This window comes from Ochlerotatus camptorhynchus, unplaced genomic scaffold, assembly GCF_037179485.1.
Source record: "Ochlerotatus camptorhynchus isolate MF236.1 unplaced genomic scaffold, CSIRO-AGI_Acam_v1.1 ptg000221l, whole genome shotgun sequence".
Classification (NCBI taxonomy): Eukaryota; Metazoa; Arthropoda; class Insecta; order Diptera; family Culicidae; genus Ochlerotatus; species Ochlerotatus camptorhynchus.
In genome coordinates this window covers 537,024-562,323 of record NW_027040711.1, presented here as the reverse complement: position 1 = coordinate 562,323, position 25,300 = coordinate 537,024, and the positions used below count along the sequence as shown (strand labels likewise).

The 25,300-nt window shown below is 39.1% G+C and overlaps 1 protein-coding gene across 4 annotated transcripts; it reads left to right on the top strand.

The window, feature by feature from the left end:
* Window positions 1-472: 472 nt before the first annotated feature.
* On the top strand, window positions 473-20,412 carry LOC135703768 (peptidoglycan-recognition protein LF-like). 4 transcript variants are annotated; one of them, XM_065225090.1, is made up of 5 exons: window positions 473-1,159; window positions 2,013-2,165; window positions 2,375-2,526; window positions 19,921-20,074; window positions 20,144-20,412. In XM_065225090.1, the coding sequence occupies exons 1-5, from the start codon at window positions 610-612 to the stop codon at window positions 20,395-20,397; spliced, it is 1,263 nt and encodes a 420-aa protein (XP_065081162.1). In that variant the 5' UTR covers window positions 473-609; the 3' UTR covers window positions 20,398-20,412. The 4 variants fall into 4 exon arrangements, with proteins under 4 accessions (XP_065081162.1, XP_065081160.1, XP_065081163.1 ...); XM_065225088.1 differs by having other exon boundaries at window positions 2,013-2,240; XM_065225091.1 differs by lacking the exons at window positions 19,921-20,074; window positions 20,144-20,412 and adding exons at window positions 19,264-19,417; window positions 19,487-19,740.
* Window positions 20,413-25,300: the final 4,888 nt, after the last annotated feature.

The window sequence follows — 25,300 nt, the reverse complement described above, 5'->3', positions numbered from 1 at the left end:
ACAAAATCTAAATAAACAAGTAATTGCCATACTAACGGGGTTGCCATTTTAGCTATTCAAACTAACGGGGTTCTACGGTATATTAATATAATAAAATAATTAAACAAATAAAACAAGACATAATAGTAATTACATAATTGAGTTACTATCAATATTAACGTAAAATAAATACAGAAAGAGCGATGGATTAGAAGCTTTTATTTAATTCCACTACCCTAATTATACTCGGCTCAAGTATGAGTACAAGACACTGAACAAGTCTGCACATTGTAGACGAAATACATCATGTATCTGTCAAAGATAAGCAATTAAAGCAGTGGAATTAAGTCAAAATAACTAATCTTTCTCTTTTTCTCCATACAGGTACTCGACTATAGACTCCAGCATTCATCGCGGTTTTACAAAATATGACAATTTACTACTAAGTAGAGGTTTTTAATTAGATCATTTCTATTTTTTACCACTTATTTAGCAAAAGAAAAACATCAAGATAAGAGCTATCTACTAGTTCGCATTGAGGACATTCTGTAAAGAGTTATGGAATGAGCGAGTCAATATACGTGCATACAGCACGCCAAAGATTCCAGAACTCGCTTCAATACTATAGTAATGGCTAAAGCAAAAAGCCAACCAAATACACCCTCCGCTGCACCTGATTCGGTACCTTCATCGTCCACTAGTTTGCCTACTGTCTCAGATAACTGCATCGGAGTCAGTAATATTGCTGTAGTGCAACCGAGCCAAGGTACCGCCGTAGATAAGACCGATGCTAGTAGCAGTCATAACATATCGATATCCTCAATTAACGAAGATGAAAAAAATGACTCGAGTGCCTTCGAGAGCAGTGACAGCGAATGCGATGATGAACAGATTAAGAAAGCAATCGAACGCATTCCAAACTCACTTCAACCGGGCAGTCAGCTAGTACAAAACGGGATGCTAGTCGTGAAGGATGACAATAGTTCGCCAGTTTCGGCCCGAGGGCCCAACATCGGTAGCATAGCAGTTCAAAACTCGTCAGACATAACGTTTGGCAACAAGACCTACATCAAAGGTCAGGTAGTGATAAAAAATATTTACCACGATAAACATAACGGTACCGTCAATAATGGCTACAACGAAACAGATGGGGAGCTTGGTGGTTCAAAACAGAGTAAAGGTTTGTATGAAGAGTACCAATGTACCTTACCAGTCAGGCTAAGGCCTAGATGTCCTTTGCTTTACACACACTGAAAATATTATTTCGTTGATTCTGTTAACTCGTTTCGTAAAAATGGCTTTTGTACATAAAACACATTTTTTGTAAATTGTCAAAACATTCGTATTGCCTGTGAATTGCCACATTGCTCATATTACACCCTATTCGTAAAATAGGTATACGAACAGATTGTTGTGCAGACTAGTAAACTGCTGTTCTTCTTGTCTTTCTAATTGCTCATGTTGTGATGTTGGAGGTGGGCTTTCAAGGAACAGATAGTGCTGATGCCAATGGAAGGGAAATTAATGTAAGTAATGCAGGCCTTCTGGATTAAGTAATTACTCAGTACCCGTTGGCTCTCGTCGATCATGCGGAGGGCGGTAATTATCAATTGATTTCATTTGTGACAATAAAATGTAGATACAGGTTCGTACGGAATGAATTCGTACATACAGCGATAACCAAAAATGCAATATTTTTTACTAAGGCTTCGTTGCCTTTTGTTCCATATTCGTACAATGCACGCATTTTCAAAGTTGAGTATACGAAAGATTCGTACTTCTTTCTATAAACACGAACATTTCGTATTTATTTTACGAAACATACGTACCAATATGACAGAAAATCTGTAGCGAGTGTGACAGGTTTAACGACATCAGTTTCGTAAAGTGCACGAATCTCTTTCGTTGCAGATAACAACGAATGGATCCGTACAACTAACGAGCGATTTTCTTGTATAAACGAAACATTATTTTCAGTGCAGTTTTTTAGTCAATTAACATTAACATTGAACTGAACTCACTATCGTTTTCAGATACTTCGACCAAGTGCAACAAACCTTCAGCGTGCCGATATAGTCTCAAAGTCATCATAAGGGATAAGCCTATGCTAAGTGTGATAATACTAATAGCCGTAATGATCATCATCGTTGCACTCATCATCGTTGTATACGTGGCAACGTCAGCAGGTAATCCTATTTATAAGCGAAGCTATGGCGATGGAGATGATGATCGGGTGCACGTCCCGCCAGATACTGGGATAGGTATTTCAGAGTCAATTCAAGTATACTAAGCACATACATGTAGAGCATACACTACCAATAATACCTGTTACACTAATAACACAAGATATCTACGACTTTGGCTTATGTACATAAAATTCAAAATATATTTGCAGATAACGACTTCTTCCCAGATGCAAAACCTCTACGATTAGTGACCCGGAACGAATGGTTGGCTCAACCGCCGAAAGAAAAGCTAACTCCACTGAAATTACCAGTTAATCGTGTCATCATTGCACATACTGCAACGGAAGGCTGTACGACACAGGTGAGCTTGTAAAGTTCAGAACTCATTTAGCTAGCGACTGATCAACCATACATTTAGCCATAGTATATTTAGCATTTCTTAATGTAATCTGATCATACAAGTCTAAAAATTCATTGATTTCTTAAACCAAGACTAAGGACTGGATACTGAACTCCATTGGATTTAAATCAGAAAACATAGTAAATCCAGCAGTAGAAAAGACTCTGAACACCTGCTATGATCTTGTACAGCAATCTTCAATAAGAGGCAATTTTTTGTGAATAAGCTGACAGAACCCAACCCCAGCCAAGTAGTGCAATTCTTTCGAAATGTAATACCTGACTGGGAAAATGCTTTCGGTTAGTCTATGTCGGTTGCTTCACCAATTGGTGATACGACATGCTGATAAAACGGGGAATATATCACAATAGATCTATACCCAACACGGAATTGTATAAAAAAAATCCAGCAGTAATATTATTTAACGTGTATCCAACTTTATAACCCTTTATCCAATATAACAGAATAGTACGCCAAAAAAGTACATAATTCGAAAAATAGCATAATGAATCAACTTGTAATCGCCTTAATTAGACCATGTAAGAAATATGCTTTTTACATGGAATAGGGGAAATGACTCTAATGATGGCCTATGGATCTAAAGATTGGGCCCATTGATATAAAATTCCGGATCTTCAACTTCACATCATCTGGACAATGCAAATAGATATAACTGAATGCTTATGAAAAATAAGGTACACCGGGGCGAGTTGAAATGTGAGGTAAGTTGAAACGGTGTAACTATTAGCGCAAGTGAATAATCACTGTGATTGTTTTTAACAGTATAATATAAACCTTAACGAATCCTATGACTGTCAAATCGGGTATTTAAACAGCTTAGCGTGCTCTTCAGTTTTGTTTATTTTAATTTGTTGTTAAATTAACATCAAACATTTTTCCCCTTTTTTTTTCTCAAAAAAGTTGAATTTTGTGAATTTAATCCAGTTTTATGCACTAGGGAAGCATATGGTGACTAGTTAGAGTGATGATCAGGGCTGGATATACACGGCCTCCACATTTAAGGGGCAATTATAGAAATGTTGATATCATAACTGAGAACTTTGTTTTACATAATATAGATGTGATTTCAAACAATGACCTTTTTTCTCAATAAATTGTACAAAATTCAAACTTGTTGCTTGAAAAAGCATCTACAGCTTTTGTGTAACCTGACTCATAACGATTATACGTTGCATCCATGAATAAGTGAAACACTCTGGCAGCGTTGAGAATTGTACATCTAGAATGTTTCCTTCATTCTCTTGCTTGAAAATATTATCAGCTTCTACGAAGTTCCATTTCTTCTAAGGTCTTTAATTAGTTCTCTCAACTAAACCAAGATCTCAGGCAAACTTCAGGAAAGATTTTGAACCTTTTCTAGGAAGTGTCCTAAAAAAGTAATTTGTATTTTAACAAAACTTCCCGCGTTTCTTCGAAATGCCATGTACTTCTACTAAGTTTGCCGGGTTTCTAAATTTTTTAATGAACTTTTACAAACGTCTTTGAACTAAAACAGTACTTAGGGGCAAGAGGGGCATAGTGAACAGGTGGGGCATAGTGAGCATCCCGTGCACCAGCTTGGACCCGGCCGTTCGGAACAAATTGGTCGGTGGTAGGATCAATATCATAATGATATTGGACCTACTACCAGTTGATTTGTTTCATGCAGCTAGAGATCCAGAGCCAAAATGCGGGATGCTCACTATGCCCCACCTGCTCACTATGCCCCTCATGTCCCTATATGAAGTTTTATAAAGTCCCTCGACTTGCTACGTAATCGGCTTATCCACTGTTCTCCTACTTCTACAAAGTCCCTTTATTTGTTTATATATCGTTGATTTCTCTGAATTTCAGCAAAACTCCCATCTATATTGCATTTTCTGAATTATCGACAAATTTTCTGACATTTAAATAAATCAAATTAAGTAATCATTTGAATGTGAATGAAGTTGACCGAATTTCTACAAAATTGGGTGAACTTTTCTAAAGCTCGCTAATTTTCGACATTGTTTGATGAAGTTTTATAAGTTTTACAAAACTCCCTAAAGTTTATTGAGCTGAAAAATGTTAACGATTTTTTCAAATGTTCTACGTCTTGAAAATCTATGGGATTCGTTAAATTTCATCAACTTTTTCTTTACATTAAAATAGCTTTTGAAGCTATTAAGAAGCTCTCTAAAATCAAATTATCTTAACTTTTTTTTCGCTTTATTTACAAGGCTTTCAGCCATTGGCTGGTTCGCCTTGGGGATATCTTAACTTTTATAAAATGCCCATGACAAGGTCCTTCTGAACTTCTGGTTATATATTGAAATGTTGTACATTTTCACTTGCTCGCAAATTTTAAAAGTAGCGGTGCATACATGTGGAGATACCTTCTCGATCTTGTTGAAGACCAGGGGTTGAAAAACCCCTGGCATCCCTAAGCAGAATAACTCTCAGGTATTAATAGTGAGAATTTTTTGCGGTATCTCTTCCTCTTTTACGCTATCCTGATGGAATGTGATAACGGCATCGTAAAAATGAAAAAAAAGTAAAGGGAGGGGCGTAAAACTGAGACTGATGACTGAGGAGACGATACCTAAATAATAATCCTGAATACGGCTCTGACCATAAAGATTTATTTATTTCGTTAACCGACGTAGACTCGTACAATTAATGAACAACATAGGGCGATAAATCAAATATTTAAAAAGGAAATTAAAATTTGCATGTATACTGCTTTGGGGACACACACCACCGCGTCCTAGCAAGAAGTACGGTCGACTTGTTTCGCGCTCCGTTAATTTGGAAGTTTTCTCGCTATTATCTGACGTAAATAATCAGTTTTTCTCGCTTAGTGATTCCTGGCATAATTCCCGATAAATTTATCAAAAAGTGAGTTTTTTTCTGAGAAGAAAGTGTGTTTTCGGCATCATCGAAAATTGTTTTTGCGATTGGCAATTCGCCAATCATTTTGCGCACCATCGGTGCGTGGTCACGCATACCTGTGCACACGGATCATCGTCATCGAGTGTCAGCATCTGCCTCCACATTCAAACCGCTCATCCATCATCGTGTGTTCAGCTGAGTGCCGAGCTTCATACAAGCACACACCAACGAAGACCGCCCGCACACGCGGATCGAAGATCATCAAAGCTGCGCGTCGCTCCGCTGCTGCTGTGTAAACGCTCGGTGGTAGTAGTATAGGATTATCAGATAAGTTTTTGTTCTTGTTTCTTTCTTTCTCCCATCAGTTAAATTTTAAGTTTGTGTTTCTGTGTTTGTATTTTTTTTTCTCGTGTATTGTGTCCGAGTAATTTTGATTATTGTTGCAGTGGTAGAGCGTTTTTCGCTCCCACTAGTACGGCAAAATGGACATTTTGTCGGAAGACGAAATGGACGTTTTGTCGGAAGATGACACTTCTTTGCCACGCGATGGCAAGAAGGGTCGAAAACGTACGTCTTCGCAGAAGACAGGTGATGCCTTCCCTGGTTCGTCATCTCAGTCTGGTAATGGACAGGGACAGATAAGCCCCCGATCGCGAGCCTACCCAGAAGACTCGACTGGCCCATGGGTTGTTTACTTTCAGCCCAAAACGAAACCTTTGAATGTAATGCAAATTACTAATGATCTGACGAAGTGGTTCTCGGCCGTGACCGAAATCTCGAAGGTGAGGTACAATAAACTTTGCGTTGTCGTCTCTAACCTGAAACAAGCTAACGAGATTGCTGCCTCCCAGCTCTTTACACTCGAGTATAGAGTGTACATCCCAGCTCGTAATGTGGAACTCCTTGCTTCCCACGGTTGAGATACTGGAAGTCCAGAAGCTGAACTCAGTATCTTTCAGCGAGGGTAAAAAGAGCTTTACCCCCACAGACTCGTTTCGGGTGACCTTTTCTGGTTCAGCCCTTCCTCACTACATCGAGTTGGGAAAACTTCGGCTACCTGTGCGTTTGTTTGTTCCTCGGGTCATGAACTGCCAAAACTGCAAACAGTTGGGACATACGGCCTCTCACTGTGGCAGCAAGGCACGCTGTTCCAAATGCGGGGAGAAGCACGAGGATGGCGCCTGCACTGTCACTGCACCAAAATGCGTGTACTGTAAGGGAACTCCTCATGGTCTCTCATCGTGCCCGGCGTACAAACAACGCGCGGAGAAACTAGAACGCTCTCTTAAGGAGCGTTCCAGGCAGTCTTTTGCAGCAATGCTAAAAACAGCCACACCATCAACCAACGACAAAAATACCTTTGCTGTTTTGTCTGATGACGAGTCTGACTCTGACTTGGCTGAGGGGGGAGTTTCTTTCAGTTTTCCGGAAGGTTCTGCACGGAAACGAAAACGCATCCGTTCGCGGAAAGTTGCAGATAAGGAACCCCAAATCAGCTTGCCCAAATCAAGGAGTGATGGAAAAAAGGAAGTTTCAACTCCTCCTGGTTTCCGCAGAACTGATTATAACCAGAATTTTCCATCTCTCCCGGGGACATCAAAAACCCCTGATGGCCCATTTTTAAGAACAGAAGCCCTTCTTCATCCGGGTTGTTCTCATTTGATAAAATTGTGGACGATATTCTCAAGTACCTCAATATTTCTGATCCTCTCAAAAGCATTGTTCTGGCAATGCTTCCTTCTGTGAAGACCCTCTTGAAGCAATTGACATTGAAGTGGCCCCTCATTGCAGCAATCATTTCCTTCGATGGATAATTTTCCAAACGAGGTCGGGGATTTGATCACTGTTCTACATTGGAATTGTCGAAGTCTCATTCCTAAATTAGATTCTTTTAAGTTTTTAATTCACAATAATGATTGTGATGCATTTGCTGTTTGTGAAACTTGGCTCTCTTCAGATATCGATCTTCCTTTTTATGATTTTAACATTATTCGACTGGATCGTGAGGATTCGCGTGGAGGAGGGGTACTTTTGGGGATCAAAAAGTGCCATTCCTTCTATAGAGTGAATCTTCCACAATTTCCAGGTATTGAAGTTGTTGCATGTCAGGCTATTTTTAAAGGTAAGAGCCTTTGTATTGCTTCTGTTTATATTCCTCCTAGAGCCGTTGTTAATCGCAAACAACTTTCAGATATCTGTTCGGTACTTCCTGCCCCACGGTTGATTATGGGAGATTTGAATTCCCACGGTACAGGCTGGGGGGAACTGTATGATGACAACCGTTCTACTTTGATATATGACCTCTGCGACATTAATATGACAATTCTTAACAATGGAGAAGTAACACGTTAGGCTGGCCCATCCTCGAATGGAAGTAGATTAGACCTCACACTTTGCTCTAACTCATTATCGTTGGATTGCACGTGGAATGTGATCCAAGATCCCCACGGTAGTGATCACTTGCCGATCAAAGTTTCAGTTGCCAGTGGGCTCAATCCGTCGGAATCCGTTAACGTCGCGTACGATCTTACCCGTAATATCGATTGGACAAAGTTCAAGAATGTGATAGAAGATGCCCTAACGTCGGTAGAAGGGCTTCTACCGTTGGAGGAATATAACTTCCTCTCCAATCTGATCTTGGACAGCGCGCTTCAAGCTCAAACTCGGCCGGTTCCAGGAACGTCTTTTCGTAGGAAACCTCCTTCCCCTTGGTGGGACCAGCAATGCACTGAGGTTTATCGTAAAAAGTCCGACGCGTTTAAGCTTTTCCGGAAACGTGGAACACCCGAACATTTCGAAGCGTACTCGGCTCTTGAACGCGAACTCAAGAGCCTCATCAAAGCCAAGAAACGCGGATACTGGCGGCAATTCGTGGACGGATTATCACGCGAAACGTCGATGAATACGCTTTGGAATGTGGCGCGAAGGATGCGTAACCGGTCTTCAAACAACGAGAGCGAGGAGTACTCCGATAGTTGGATTCTCAAGTTCGCGCGAAAAGTATGTCCTGATTCTGTGCCGGCACAGATGATTCCTCGCGAAACGACGAATTCGGTAGACGAGATCAGCCAGCCTTTTTCAATGCTGGAGCTCTCACTCGCGCTCCTTTCGTGTGGCAATTCGGCTCCGGGGGCTGATAGAATCAAGTTCAACTTGTTGAAGAACCTCCCAGACGTCGCTAAGAGGCGCATGTTGAACTTGTTTGGTCAGTTCCTGGAGCTTAATATTGTTCCGGATGATTGGAGGCGGGTGAGAGAAACCTGGAAAACCCACGTCAGATCACAATTCGTATCGTCCCATTGCGATGTTATCGTGTATTCGAAAATTGTTGGAGAAAATGATCCTTTTTCGCCTGGACAAATGGGTTGAGTTGAACCACCTACTCTCAGATACTCAATTTGGTTTCCGTAGGGGTAAAGGAACGAACGACTGTCTCGCGTTGCTTTCCACTGAAATTCAGTTGGCTTTTGCTAATAAAGAGCAAATGGCTTCTGTCTTCTTGGATATCAAGGGGGCTTTTGATTCAGTATCGGTTGAAGTCCTTTCAGACAAACTCCACGCTTGTGGCCTTTCTCCATTAATTAATAACTTTTTGTACAATTTGCTGTCAGAGAAACATATGAGCTTTTCTCATGGAAACTCTACAGCTTCACGATTTAGCTACATGGGTCTCCCCCAGGGCTCATGTTTAAGCCCCCTTCTGTATAATTTCTACGTCAGAGAAATTGACAATTGTCTAAGGGACAACTGCACGTTGAAACAACTTGCAGATGACGGAGTAGTGTCTATGACAGGACCCAGAGAGGCCGACCTGCAAGGACCCTTACAGGATACCTTAGACAATTTGTTTACTTGGGCTATCCAGCTAGGTATCGAATTCTCCACGGAGAAAACTGAGTTGGTCGTTTTTTTTCTAGGAAGCATAGCCCAGCACAACCAAAGCTTCAACTTTTGGGTAAACCGATCACTCATTCTATGTTCTTCAAATATCTTGGGGTCTGGTTCGATTCAAAATGCACCTGGAGATCCCACATTGAGTATCTGAAGCGGAAATGCCAACAAAGAATCAATTTTCTCCGAACAATTACCGGAACGTGGTGGGGAGCCCATCCGCAAGATCTTCTAACGTTGTACCGGACAACGATTTTATCGGTTTTAGAGTACGGTAGTTTTTGCTTCCAGTCGGCGGCACATCATCAAACTGGAACGGATCCAGTATCGCTGTCTTCGTATCGCGTTAGGATGCAAGTTGGTCGACTCATACGATGAGTCTCGAAGTGTTAGCGGGCATGTTGCCACTCTCTGATCGGTTTTCGGAATTATCCCTCAGGCTCCTCACCCGTTGTGAAATTATGAACCCACTGGTGATTGCAAACTTTGAGAAGCTTCTTGAGCTAAACCCTCAAACTCGTTTTATGTCATTATACTACGTGTACATAACACAGGATGTCAGCCCTTCGCAGCATAATCCCTATCGTGTTTGCTTCTCCGACTTCGACAGTTCTGATCATTTTGATTTATCAATGACGCAAGAGATTCGCGGAATCCCAGAGCATCATCGTTCCATGATTGCTCCGTCAATTTTCGCTGCAAAGTTTGGCCAAGTTGATTCCGCAAGATCATTCTTCACAGATGGATCACTAATAGAGGCGTCCGCTGGTTTTGGTATTTATAACGAATTTCATAGCGCCTCTCGAATGCTTCATGCTCCTTGTTCCGTATATGTTGCGGAACTGGCGGCAATACATTATACGCTAGAAACGATCGCCTCACTTGCACCAGATCATTATTTTATTTTTACGGATAGTCTCAGTTCTGTCGAGGCTATTCGCTCCATGAGGCCGGTAAAGCACTCCTCGTATTTTCTCATGAAAATACGAGAGTTTCTAAGTGCTTTATCTTTAAGATCTTTTGTCATCACCTTTGCATGGGTCCCATCTCATTGCTCGATTCCGGGCAATGAGAAGGCGGACTCGCTTGCAAAGGTGGGCGCTATGGAAGGCGATATTTACGATCGACAAATCGCCTACGACGAATTTTTCTACATTTATCGTCAACAGTCCCTCGCCAGCTGGCAAAATAAATGGAGGGAAGGGAGTTTGGGACGATGGTTATATTCAATCATCCCTAAGGTGTCGAAGTGTCCTTGGTTCAAGGGGTTGGATGTGGGTCGAGACTTCATTCGTATGATGTCTCGCCTCATGTCCAATCACTACTCGTTAAACGCTCACTTGTTCCGTGTTGAGCTGGGGGACAGTGATCTCTGTGAATGTGGACAAGGTTACCAAGACGCAGATCACATTATTTGGTCATGTGCTGAGCACCGTGGAGTCAGATCCGAGTTGTACGATTCCCTTCGGGCTCGAGGTAGACAACCTAATGTTCCAGTTCGGGATATTTTGGCTAGACGCGATCTGGAGTTTATGCAACTCATATATGTTTTCTTGAAGAATATTAACCATAGATTGTAAGTTTGATTAACCTTGTGTTTAGTTTGTGTTTTGTATGTGTGTGTATTTTTTTTTGTGGATTTGTTTCTGTAATAATTGTATAATTACAGAGTTGATATAACGTCGATAGGATTAAGTATATGTTTTAGAAATAGTGAAATTTTTGAATCATAAATCATATTCCAAATTTCCTTTTCCCTCTCCTGATCCAAACAATTGTACAAATAAAGTAATTAACAAAAAAAAAAAAAAAAAAACTGCTTTGGGTTTTTGTTAGATATGAATTTAAGCCTTTCTGAATTGGTACTTGCCTATAAAAGTTTAGAAGCGTATTCTACGTAGCGTATGACTACGGAACAGTGCTGAGGATCAATAAATGTATTATTAAGACATCTGATATTAAGAAACTTAACGACTGTAAAAGTTATCTTTGATGCACTCGAGGCCCTCTACATATGTTTGGCCGCGAGCTCCCACAAACGTAAATCCGGCCCTGGTAATGATATACAAAAACACAGTCATGAATAAATATTTTCCAAAACATTTAAAGCATTTCTACTTGCCCCACATTCTTACACCCACTCTAGTAAATCGAAATTAGTACAGAGGGGCAAGTTGTAACGGGAAACGCCACATTCTCAATACAAAAAATCATTTCAATTTGTTGGAGGACAGCTGCCCGAGCAAAGCTGAAGATCAAATTGAAATCAAAATTTGCTGTTATGATGTAACTTATTTTGAATACTCCAGTTGATCTCATTTTGGTTGACTTAACGGTTAACACAGCAAAAATGAGAGCAAAATTTTACACTGTTGAAGCAAACGGAAAACTAATCCTGCTTTCAATGAAATCAATTTGATTACTGATTTTGCATTCATAATGTTTAACTGAATACGGGCCTAGAGTAAATGGTTACCATTCATGTTTCTCAAGCTGAAAGACTTAGGCTCCAATCTCACCGCGGGCAAGTCACGAATGACCTAAAATGTGTTAAATAAATCAGATAAACGATAATCATTAGTTCAACGACAGATGAATTTCCATTAAATTTTAAACAAGACGTAAACAGCAGAACTTCAAGTTAAGTTGCTTTCATTTAAAAAGTTTTGACTGCATAATGAAAGCACAATATGATATCAGACTTATGTCGCAACATTTGAAATCAAAATGAGTTTTCATTATGATAGGAACTGCACACTTTAATATCGATTTGCTTTCATTTTGTTAACCGACTTTGCTCGGGTGGGTGCCCGTAAATTATCCACAATATCATAAACAATAGAACCTAATGGTAAAACATTTTAAACAACTCAATTTTTTCACCAACAAACTAAACCCAATGGTTAATTTATCTGATTAAAAGCTGAATAAGCATGCATTAAGTTGCATTAAGTAATATTTGACTGTATAAGCTGTTCTGCAGCTAAAATTGTTTGGTAAGGGGCTCCATCCGATATATTTTAATATTTTCCTATTATTGAAGTTTATGATAATACTGCATTCCAGCCATTAACTTTACAAATTGCATCCATGCAATTGCATCTCCATTAGCATCAATATTTGATTCTTCGTTGGCTTCTGATGTTTTTCCTAGCTGGTGGAAAAACTCATTCGTTTTCCCGGTTTTCCCCGTACTGTTTCCAACTATCGAGATATTGCCGCCTTGTGTGCGTCGTCAAAACATTTTGTACTGATTGTCCTGGACTTCTTATCACAGTAATGCTCGCAATATATCTCATCAGATCAACATAGATTTGTTCCAAAACAATTAACTACCACCAACCTTGTGACCAGGGTTGCTTCCACTCACTTGCTATAAAAAATATTTTTCGGAATTATAAAATCGTTAAAAGAAGAGGTTGCAAAGTATGCGTTTGACACATGTCAATTTTGCTTTCAGAGTGTCACAATCAGCGATTATATGATTCGTGAGCGTTCACTAAGAGTGAGCGCTAGCGAGTCGAAAAATCGCTGATTGACAAGTTGATACGAATTTGACAAGTTTTATGTGTCAAACACTTACCTTTCAACCTTTTCTTGTATCTAACAAGGACAAAATATCATTCCGAAAATCATTTTTTATAGCAAGTGAGTGGAAGCAAGCCTGCTTGTGACATTTACTTCTTTCGTCGTTCGCCAAATAGAGAAAGGCTGGCAAGTAGATGCGATTTATACGGATCTGTCGGCTGCTTTCGATAAAATCAAGGAGCTGCTAAGCCAGTATTTTTCTATTGTCTGCTATTTTTCACCCATTTTTATTTTTTAAGTCCAGAGTACCACAAGGCAGTCATCTTGGACCATTCCTTTTCCTGTTATACAATAACGATGTAACGTCCTTAAATGCCACAAACAAATCTTACGCTGACGACCTCAAGCTATATTATGTTATCAACGAACCAAGTGACGCTTTCTTTCTTCAAGAATAACTAGATACCTTCGCAGCTTGGTACAAGATGAATCGTATGATCTTAAATGCTTCTAAATGTTCTGTTATTTCCTTTGGGCGTAAACGATCATTGACTCTACACGACTACGTAATAAGTGGTAATTCTCTAAAACGTGAGAGTACTGTGAAAGATCTTGGAGAACTTCTTGACTCTTGACTGTTGTTCAAAGATCAAGTGTCATACGTCGTTTCGAGAGCCTCATCACAATTGGGATTAATTTTCCGATTTGGACAGAATTTCAAGGATGTGTAGGTATTGCATGAAGACATTATATTGCGCCTTCAACGCTCGAGTATTCTGCTGTGGTGTGGACGCCGTATTTTCAGAACGGAATAAATAGAATTGACGCCCTCCAACGGAAGTTCGTACGTTACGCACACTCAAAAAATAAATCACATTTCCAATGGAAAATATCCATTAGAATTTCACTTAACTTTCATGTGATCTCATAATTGGGAATCGCATCACAAAATCACATGAACCTTATGTGTCCAATGAAGTTTATGTGATTTGTCATATACAATTCATGTGATCGTATGAACGTTATTTGAATTTCAGATAAAAATCATTAATTTTGTTATTGGAAAAATATCATGTGCGTTTCCAATGGAAACTATTTGAAAACTTTTTACAGTGCACTTCGTCACCTGCCATGGAATGACCGTACTAATCTTCCCAGCTATACTGATCGATGCAGGTTGATTCATCTTGATTCACCCAACGTTAGGAGAGATGTAGCAAAGCTTCTCTCGTCAGCGACTTACTAACAACCAATATCGATTGCCCAGAGCTTCTTAGTCAACTGAACGTGACGATTAACAGACGTGCCCTTCGTTCCCATACGTTTCTCAATATAGCTAGATCTAGGACTAGTTATGGAATGCACGAACACATCTAGAGTATGTATCGTGTTTTGGACAATTGTTTCGAGTGTTTCGATTTTAACTTGTCTAGACGTGTGATAAAACTTAATTTTGTGAGAGCCCTATCTATATGATGTTATTTTTACTGTTACTTAAACGCTGTCCAGACTGGAGAGTTATAACATGTTATAACGGTTGTCAAATAATTGCAACACAGAAACCACCATCAAGATAGCGCTATAACATGTTATAACTCTGTAGTCTGAACGTACTATAACAATAGAATGTATGGATACATCATTGTCATTTCATAATTATTTTTCTGGATCTACTGAACTACCCACGAACCATTATTTTATACACGCTTAATTAAGATTACCAAAGTCAGTAAAAGTTTACTGGATTTTTGAATTGCGGATCACCCAGTACTTATTCCAGCAATAATTTTAACTACTGAGCTGTCAGTAAATGAAAGTAGCCCTGAACTGTCAGAAAAACAACTGTTTATTCAGTAAATTTATCGAAAGGGGATCAGTAATATTAACTGGAAAGTTTTTGAGTTTATCATTTTGTCAGCATTTAACTGACCAGGTAATTATTTTTTTTATCGCTAGTACCGTGTAAGCCAGTTAATTTTTTTTTTCTATTGTTTTTTTTTCTCCTTGATTTGTTTTCCGTCGATATTGTTTTCCGTGCTGAGCACCAATGCTACCAACGCCAGGGAGGCAGCTCCTTCCAGGTGTCCGTACCTATCGATCCATCAACTCATGAACCGGGGACCAACGGCTTTACTTCCCTTCCAAAGAAAGGCGTGATCAGAGATGTTATGCCTCAGAACATCCCGGCGGCGCCGACTGGGATTGAACCCAGGCCTGCTGGGGTGAGAGGTAATCACGCTTACTACTGCACCACCATCGCCGCTGTTTTTCTATAGTTGAAAAAACAAATATTTCAATTCAATAATAATGAACTGCAGAGGTTATAAAGAGACCTTTTCATGATTATTGGTCTATAGAAGAACGATCTCTTATTTTTAATTATCAGAAAAACAAATACCATCATGTAATGCCTCCCACTCTCATGGGAACTCGCTTTTAAAAACAAAGTATGGGGAAAATCAGAATCAAGCACAGAACGAATTTAAACAGCATTTGGAAGCATTCCAAATGGAGCCTTACACTGAAGCAAAGACCATAGTTAGGAATACTATTTTGCAAAAAACACCTATTTTCGGTATAACTATGCTTAATGCCGTTAAATCTACCATGATTTCAGTATAGTTGACTAAAAATATAATCAAATTTACTACCATTCTGTCAAAACTACTATGATTACTCAAAAGGCATAGTAGTTTTGATAGAAAAAATAGTAAAGTTAAATGAATTTCGTTTCTGCACAAATCTATTGGTGGGAGTATTTAATTTAAACCATCAATATAGTATTTTTGCCAATGGATTTTGTTTCTGTGTAGGAATAGTATCATCTTCCAGGAGATAACGCCATCGTCATAGTTGTGTGTTGCAATTGGATGGTCCATTAGTAGATAATACTATTAATTAAAGTTTCCAGTCTTACTCAGTTGATGACAAAATCAATTTTTGCAGTAATTCTTTTAATGAAAATTAACAGGAAAACGCTACTAATTTCTGATGTTTACTGCAATGGGTCTACCCATTTGGCTGTTATTCCAATCTTTTCAGAAAAAGTTGTTGAGTTTATCCAGTATTATGATGATTAGCTCCCACTTCCATTGAAAAACTCGGTTTTGACAAAAACGCGAATGGGACCGACGTGCTATGAGCGGCAGTATTGTAAGCACAAACGAAGTGACAGACGACTAACTGGCGAAGAAATCAATTAAAATAATGTGGTTCGCTGTAATAGAATTTTCTTAGAAGCTTGTGCCATCATCCACGATATGGGCTAGTATTTTGGTTTTAGTTTTGCACAAAGCTGATTTTGTGTACAATGTTTCTTTGACAGTGTGCAAAAAGTGTATCATTTTGTCATTTTTTTATGCATTTCAGTTTTGAGTAGAGTGAAAGAGATAGAACCAAAACATTCTAGTAGATTTGGAGAAAATGCTAGTTCAATCCAGTAGTACTGTTGCCATGTGGTACAATCCAGTAGTAGTGGTGTTGCCATGTGGTACACTGAAAAATTGCAATAGCAGGTTAGTCACCAATGTTTTCGAGCCGCTCCGTCTGTCACTTCGTTTGTGATTGTAAGTCCCCAGGACCACATTAGCCTCATCTGGAAGTGTTTTGGGTATCCCATGGAAGTGGCCAGTTTCTGGCTTTGATTAAAACCTATCATTAAACAACATAAGAACTCATATCCAAGTTCAATGTTTGGTCATATCAAGTGTCAAGGACCATTGTGGTCTCATCCGGATATGTTCCGGGCACTTCCAGGAAAGTGGTCAGTTTCTGACTGGGACCAAAAACCGTCATGTGACATCTCAAAACCAAGTTAGTCATATCGAGTTGCCACATTGGCCAAATCCAGACATTTTCCAGGTATTTGCGGAGAAGTAACCAGTTTCTGCCTTAGACAAATATTCATTATGCAACACTTTAAATCACATGTTAATTCAAAACCAATGGTAGCTATATTAAGTGCCAGAACCACTGTTCGGGAGTTACCACACCCTACCAAGCTACGCAGCTGTCGTTTGTACAGAAACTCTTCCCAAATCTTACCACGTAGAATCGGACCATCTCTCCGCTCGTACGGACACTACCACGGAACCGATAACAGATAGGAGAATACTGTAGCGATATTGATCGGGATTAATGACGTCACTGCAATGATCGTCTAGCTATCAGTAAGAGATCGATAATCATTTATATTTAGGAATAGACAGTCGACTTTGACTCTTTAGGAGGCTGGTAGGAGTGGAGCCAAGGGTTTTTTAAAGTGTTAAATGTGTTGTAATGACTTTGTAAATATGTGAATAAATTGTATATTAGAGTTTTATGTTGGATGAAAATATATGTGTGATGTATGTGACGGATGTACGAATGCGAGTGTGTATATAAACATTTATGGATGAAAGGAACCCCTGTTGCGTTTGAAATTTGTATGGAAATTAGTATTGGAAAACCTACTTTTTGCATTTTCACCCGTAGAGACCACAATTTTGCTTAAACCATGTGACTAACCATATACAAATATAGTCCAAGAAGTGTATAACAACTTTGTCGAAGGAATGACGGTGCAAGAATGTCTCTAAAAAAGTTATAACTGTTCAAATATGTATGGTTTGAATTTAATGCCAAAAATCACTTTTCTGCCAACACTGCCGGTCAATGGAAGTCAGATTCTAAACTGAAATAATTTCAGAGAATCGATCTGCTGCATGTTTAAATTCTACGTTCGACTGGTTCAATACAATTTATCTGGAGGGTGCCTAGATAATTCTGAAGGCGGCACCTGGCACCCCCATTAGCTACGCAAATGAATACAATGGTGTAATAATTGGCGTTTTACACTACAGAATCGGTAATTTTCAGATCCTTAAAATGAAAAATAGTTTCCACCTTAAAATGAAAAATAGTAATTTCCAGATGAATAAATCCGCGCGGAATTAGATGCATTAATGAGCGGAATTAGAAAAATCGCCCAAAACAGTGAGCAGAATTGTGTTCACCGTCACAACATTTTTCAACGCAAATTTTGAAATATTGTTTATGATTTTTTTTTAATCTTATATGTTTTAATGATAATACAATAACAAATCTACTAAATAAAACATTAGACGGTTACTTTTCTCTTCTATCAGAGTTTCTGTAGAGAAAAATAGTTTACATCTTGTCCCGGTATATGTTCCGAGAGCTCTCTGTCCAAAATTTGCTATTTGCCAAAACTTTTCTCATGCAAATTTTTTTTTTCTATTTCTACAGACAAACAGGCTTAACATATTGAATATTGAATATTGAATATTGAATACACTACCGCCATCTGTTGAGTACACTGTGTCGGGCAGTACGATCAACAGATAGCGGTAGTGTCAGCCGTAAGGAAATTGACTATGGACGGTATAGTTAGCAGTACTACCAACTAAGAAAAACAGTAGAACCAACTAAGAAAGAAGGTTGATAAATTTAGGTTTTTTTACGCCTCAATTGTTCCAAATTCAAATAAATTTAAAATCATGCTTTAACAAGAGAGGGTCTAGTTTAAGAGAGAAGCGGACTGGCTAGTTTTGCGCCAAACGAACTGTCAAAGTCAGAGCTAACCAAGCAGTACCTATTTTGATTGCATTGGCAGTGTTTCTAGAAATCACCTAGGCATAGGTTGCCAACGCAATTTATTTTGAATCCGCTCCTATCTTATTCTGGGCCCTCTCTAGTTTTAACCTAGGTGCTCAAGCTACTACAGTATCTTACCAACCTTATTTGTTATGGTATATACCTAAGTGTGTTTACATTGTTGATGCCTAAGCAGTTCGGTATTTTAAACTGGTTTTCCATACCAGCGTGTCAGTAAAACGGTTGTCATCTTAAAACTAAATTTATTAATTATTTTATTGGACTTTTTTTCTGAAGTCTCAACATTTGAAATGCCTCTTCTCACTGTGTTATTCGATCAAAGATATGGTGAACCAAACATTAAGCATACATAAAATGCAAGTTGTTTTTGAAACATACATCGAGCATCCCGTGCTTTATTATAATCAGGTATACGTACTTGTACTTATATTTTACTTTGTTTAGCTGTTAAATTATTTTATATATATATCGCACATTTTGCACCAAAGTAGACTCCTGCGCTGAAATTAATCCCTGCGTATTTTTGTTCGATCAGACAAAAAAAATCCTAATTTTTAATGTTCTATTACCGCTAGTATGTCGATATGATATTGTATTGTAAAATGTAGTACTTTTTGGCATTTAAAATTTCGAAATTCTACTTTTGCTTGCCTAAGCGAAAATACTTCTGAGGGATTATTTTCAGCGCATGAGTCTACTTTGGTGCCAAATGTGCAATATGCTTTGTAAGTCCATTTCAACTGGTATCAATCGTTATTATTCGCCCACAATGTATCCAATGTATCCTTCCAGACGGCCTGTGTGTTTCGCGTTCGGTTTATTCAAGAGCAACACATTGGCTTCCAGAACTTCGGTGACATTGGCTACAACTTTCTAATCGGTGGCGATGGCAATGGCAATGTGTATGAAGGACGTGGTTGGCTCTCAGTAGGAGCCTTCCTAAGAGGTACACCATTCAACCGTTGCATGATAATTTAAACAAACCTATTGCAAATATTTTACATTTATTCATTAGGTCAAAATTCTAAGAGCGAAGGTATTGCCTTCATCGGTAACTACAACAACATGGCGCCTACGAATGAACAAATCGAAGCACTGGATGCTTTATTGGAGAAGGGTGTCAATAGCGGTTACATTACATCTGATTTCAAACTTTACGGTGCCCGACAATGGCAAGCCACAGATAGTCCTGGACATAAGCTCTACGAACGTTTACAGAAACATAAGCATTGGAGCGATGATTATTCTGATTAAATGTTCTTAATAAATCAAAACAAAAGACTGACAAAAATGGCACGAATACAAAAATGAGAAAATATTGTTAGTTCGAATCGAGTTTGTTTCTTTTTTAATTGAGAAAGAAAATCCACGATCTTCAGATGATCCATTTTTTAATATTTAAAAAAATCCACTAACGATTGCCATCATAACAATTACTTACTATTTCAGGCACAATGTAGCTTCATGACGCAGCGAATTCAGGAATTCCACATGGCTGAAGATTCGAAAAACTACTCCGACATTGCGTACAACTTCTTGGTAGGAGGAGACGGTAATGCGTACGTAGGACGTGATTGGGATAAACAAGGAGCTCACACTAAAGGTATATACATATTTCGAATAATGTAATATCGAAGAGTTTACAAAAACTAAACTGTTTTTATCGTAACAGGATTCAACGTGGATAGTATCTGCATAGCGTTTATTGGAACGTTCACTGACATACAACCATCCGTTGTACAGTTGAGTGCAGCCGAACAACTCATAGCGATGGGTTTGAAGGATAACAAGCTATCCAAACATTACCGTCTTTACGGTCACAGGCAGTTAGCCCCCTTCGAAAGCCCTGGTCGGATGTTGTACAAAATAATACAAAAATGGCCACACTGGGCCAGTGAACTAGGGCCCAATCATTGGCAGGAATGATCTATTACCAAATAATCAAAACACTCTAGCTTCCGAGCTTCGGAGTTGTGATTTATGTCGAATATGAAAATACGAGCTCAAATATGTATGTATAATGTAAAAGAATGCTTTGCATTCGTGTCAAATTTTTACTTGTAAACAACTGTGATTCCGATCGAATAAAGTTTTATGTTTTCATCAACGAGAAAAGTGAATATCAATTCCGTATCGATGGCTGGGCCGGTTAACACGGTCCCGGTCTCGTCAAACGACATTCGTTTTATCTTGTGATTTTTTCCACCCACATGTTTTTTTCCGCATCACATTGCACAGTGTCCATGTGACTAACGTACGTCTTTTGGTTGCACCTTCATTCGGCCAGCCCGTTTATTTCGAGTGTCCATCTTTACCCCAGTGAAAGGACATCATCACCATTATCATCATCAATATCGGCATCATTATTCTCACGAAAACAACAACCGATAATATTTAGCTATGACCTGCCTGGCTCGACAATCGAACGCGTGAATCAGGTGAAAGACTTGGGTGTGATCTTGGATTCGCAGCTTTCATTCAAGCAACACATTACATATGTTGTTGATAAGCCGTCAAGAACTTTAGGGTTCATTTTTAGGATAGCTAAAAACTTCACTGATATCTACTGTCTAAAATCTCTCTATTGTTCGCTTGAGTATTGTTCAGCGGTTTGGAACCCAAACTACACGGACAGAAAATTGTTTGCATTGAACCAAAAAAAACTTTAGTTCTATTTAAACAAACAATTCCGGTTGAAATTATATTGCATTTTGTTGTTTCAATAAAACTTAGTCATAGAAGTTCAAAATAGGATTCTTTTTGTTTTAATAAGCCACTTTTCAACTGCAACTATTGTAAAAATAACAATAATGTATTATTAAACCAACAATAGTTCATATTAATTTAGCATTTATTTGCTGTGTCCATTGCCCGGGCCATGAATGCAAAAATTACTACCAACCATTCCCTCGTTTTCAACCGGACAAAAATGTAAACAATAACAAAACTTGTGAATTTCGGGAAATAAGTGCAAAATTTCCGAAAATCGTGAGACTTGAGGCAAGTAAGTATGCTGCAGTTCGAGCTGCAGTTGCTACATATAATCAATTTTCTGTTTTTTTCCTTGATTTTTTTCCGTCGATCTGGTTTTCCGTACTGAGTACCAATGCTGCCGACGCCAGGAAGGCAGCTCCCACACCTGGACCCTACATATCGACCCATCAACTAATTAACCGGGAACCAATGGCTTTACTTCCCTTCCGAAGGATGATCAGTGAAAAATAAAACAAAACATAAAAAATGGCCATATTATTGAATAATTATTTGAATCAATAAACATATTTTTAATTCTGCTGCGTGAATTGTCAGACTTCATAAAATAAATATGATTGAATCAACAAGAAATCTCTTTTAAAAACAAACATATTTTTGTTGTTGACCCAGCTGCCAAATTTGACAGCTTACGTCAAAACCATGAAAGCTCTTGTAAATTCGAAAAGATTTTCTTTTTGATTTAACAATCCATGGGTTTTGAGGAACAAAAATACTGGATTGTTGAAACAATAATGATTTCTTTTTGCAGTCAAAACAAAATGAAATTCTTATTGATTTTACGTCAAATATTATTACGTTTAAAATATTTTTTTTGCGTGTACAACAACGGTGCCGAGAGTATTGAATCTGTTCAACGTCGCTTTCTTGAAAAGTACCAACACGTCAATTGCGTGAACAGATATTTTACAGACGGGTCTCGTCTCAGTGGATCCACTGGCTTCGGTGTCTTCAATGAAAACTCTAGCGCCTTCCGCAAACTTCAGGAACCTTGTTCCGTTTATGTTGCTGAGCTGGCAGCAATCAACTTCGCATTGGGGATGATTTCCAACATGCCCTCAGACCATTACTTCATCTTCACTATCCGAGAAGATTGTTCGATTGAGGCTATTCGATCAATGAAACCAAGTAGGCACTCATCTTATTTCCTTTCAAAGATAAGGGAGCAGATGAGTGTGCTGGTCGAAAGATCATATATGATTACCTTTGTATGGGTCCCTTCACATTGCTCAATCCCAGGCTATGAGAAAACGGACTCTCTCGCAAAGGTGGGCGCGCAGGAAGGCGCATTTTATGACAGGCAAATTTCACACGATGAATTTTACCATTTAGTGCGTCAGAGTACCCTTTCGAGTTCGCAAACCGATTGGGACAATGGAAATCTTAGACGTTGGTTACATTCAATTATTCCTAATGTTTCTTCGAGAGCGTGGTTAAAAGGCTTGGACTTAAGTCGTAACTTCATTCGCGTGATGAGTAGACTCATGTCCAACCACTACTCGCTAGATGCGCATCTCAATAGAATAAACCTCGTGGACAGCAACATATGTCGGTGTGGAAACGGTTACGACGACATCGATCACGCAGTTTGGCAATGTACGGATAATGACGCCGCCAGAGAGCGACTTTTGAATACCCTCGAGGCCCAAGGAAGACAACCCTATATTCCTATCAGAGACGTGTTGGGTACCCGCGATCTCTGCTATATGCAGTCGATTTATGTGTTTCTGCAAATGTCTAGTATAAGAATTTAATTCGTTTGTCTTTTGTATCTCTTTATTAGTTTTTGTTTGTCTTGTCCCCCGTCTCGATGAGTCTCAACGTCGCCCACTGGTCACCATAGCCGGTCGAACTCCAGACAAATCCAGAACCACACTACCGTTCATACTGGCGACATCGCTCTGATGAGACAACGAAACCCTACCCCAAGCTCTTCCCCTTTTCCTATCCTTGGACAATGTACCCCTCTAACCTAAGCCGCGAGTATTCGGCCCAACTCCTACCAGACATAGAATTAAGTGAATTTTGTTACAAACAAAGAACAATGAATTATCGGCTCCGTAAAGCTAACGCGATTGAGCCTTACAAATAAACGAACTAGATCAAAAAAACGTCGCTTTCTTCGTTTTGCGTTGCGTAGATTGCCTTGGAATGATCCGTTTCAATTACCAGCAGATACGAAGGCCATTGTCAACTTATCCGGACTAGAAGAGACACAAGCAGAGCCCTAACCGTGGCCGATATCCTGCAAGGAAGGACAGATTGCGAGGCTATCCTGAGGCAAATTGACCTGAATGTTCAACCCCGACCGCTTCGTAATAACCTTATGCTAAGACTGCCTCTACGTTGCACAAATTATGGAGCATACGGTGCGATTTGCGGACTGCAGAGAACATTCAACAGAGTTGCATCTGTTTTCGACTTTCATCTCTCCCGTGATGGAGCCGGAGATGAACCAGCGCCTGGCTGAAAATCTTCTTAGGCTCTGAACCATTTGGTGGATTATTTTAACTTTTGGTTAAAATTTGACAGATGGAAAGTTATCGATTAACCCTGCTATCCGAGCGTGGTTATTTCTGACAGACAAGAAGTTAAATTTTGACGACCGTGGCTCGAAAACCGGTCGATCGACAGCACGGGGATTTTCGAACATAAGAAATAACTTTAGAAATGTCACTTTTAACTACGAGTTAAATTTAACTCGGCAAATGGTTCACAGCCTTAGGCTCTGAACCATTTGGCGAATTTTTTTAACTTTTGGTTAAAATTTGACAGATGGAAAGTTATCGGTTAACCCTGCTATCCGAGCATGGTTATTTCTGACAGACAAGAAGTTAAATTTTGACAACCGTGGCTCGAAAACCGGTCGATCGACAGCACGGGGATTTTCGAACATAAGAAATAACTTTCGAAATGTCACTTTTAACCACGAGTTAAATTTAACTCGGCAAATGGTTCACAGCCTTAATAAAGACAACCAACCAACCTCCCGTGATGCGCTTCGTCGATTTTTTTCTTCTGTTTTTCACCGTTCTTCTGTGTTTCAGTTCGAAATCTATAACACGCTATGAATTGGTTCGTGTCTGATCTATTATGGACAAATTATTTATATCTAGATAAAACAATCCTGGGAGGGAGAAGCAGATAGCATACACGGAATCCATTGTATACTTGTGCTTCTTGTCATGAAAATTTGTGCCATTGAAATCAAATCAAAACAGGCGCATTAAAATAGCGTGTTTTGTTTTGAGCGTGTAGTGATTATTTGAGATTGTTCAGTGTGCAGTGAAAAACTGTACTTTTCTGTTTGGTATTTTACTATGCCACTAGATTTTTTGACAAAACAAATGTTTTGACCTTGATTATTAATATCTTTAAATTTTGATTTGTGTGTACTTCGAATGAATTAAAAATAGACGGTGTTCCATTGAATAAAATATTTGGAAACGACAGTTTGTCGACAATTTGCGCAAGAATTCAATACCGCCTTGTGTATTCCTGTTCAACTGTAAGAAAAGCATCATAAAATTACTTGGCTTCCAATGACAGTTCGTGGCAGCAGCCGTCTGGCTGCAGTTGACGTTCCATTTTTCTCTCTTCGCGACTATCCCTCAGGTGTTGACAGTTCGGATCACTGAACATTTAAATCGGCCGTTTACGATTTTCGTGCATCAGTCAATATTAAGTGTCATGTCGATTTGCCGGTGGTTTAACTGTTATGTGCTTGATGGAGTACCCGGGTACCCAGCTCCCATTTGAATAACACGGTGTAGAAAAAAAAGCAAAAAATCTTCATGCACAAAAAGCCTGGCGAACACTTTAAAAGAAAGCGGGTTTCAGCATTTTATTGAAAATATTTTAAATAACATTTTCCCAAATTTTGGTTCGCTTGGAATGTACATATACACCCATGTGTTGGCTGTTTTGTTTTGCTCTGGACGATGGTTTTGAAAAAAAAAGGTTATTTGCCACCACTGCCACACAGTTTACCCATTTACAGTTTCGACTGATGTGAGTGGATTATACCCAAACTTGGATAGTTTTTAAATAGCGTGTA

Bases quoted from the DNA above. Each gene is read 5' to 3' on its own strand.
- LOC135703768 (XM_065225088.1), top strand. From the start codon at position 610: ATGGCTAAAGCAAAAAGCCAACCAAATACACCCTCCGCTGCACCTGAT. The intron at 2,527-19,920 runs GTGAGCTTGTAA...TTACTATTTCAG, and splicing joins CGGAAGGCTGTACGACACAG to GCACAATGTAGCTTCATGAC. The intron at 20,075-20,143 runs GTATATACATAT...TTATCGTAACAG, and splicing joins ACAAGGAGCTCACACTAAAG to GATTCAACGTGGATAGTATC.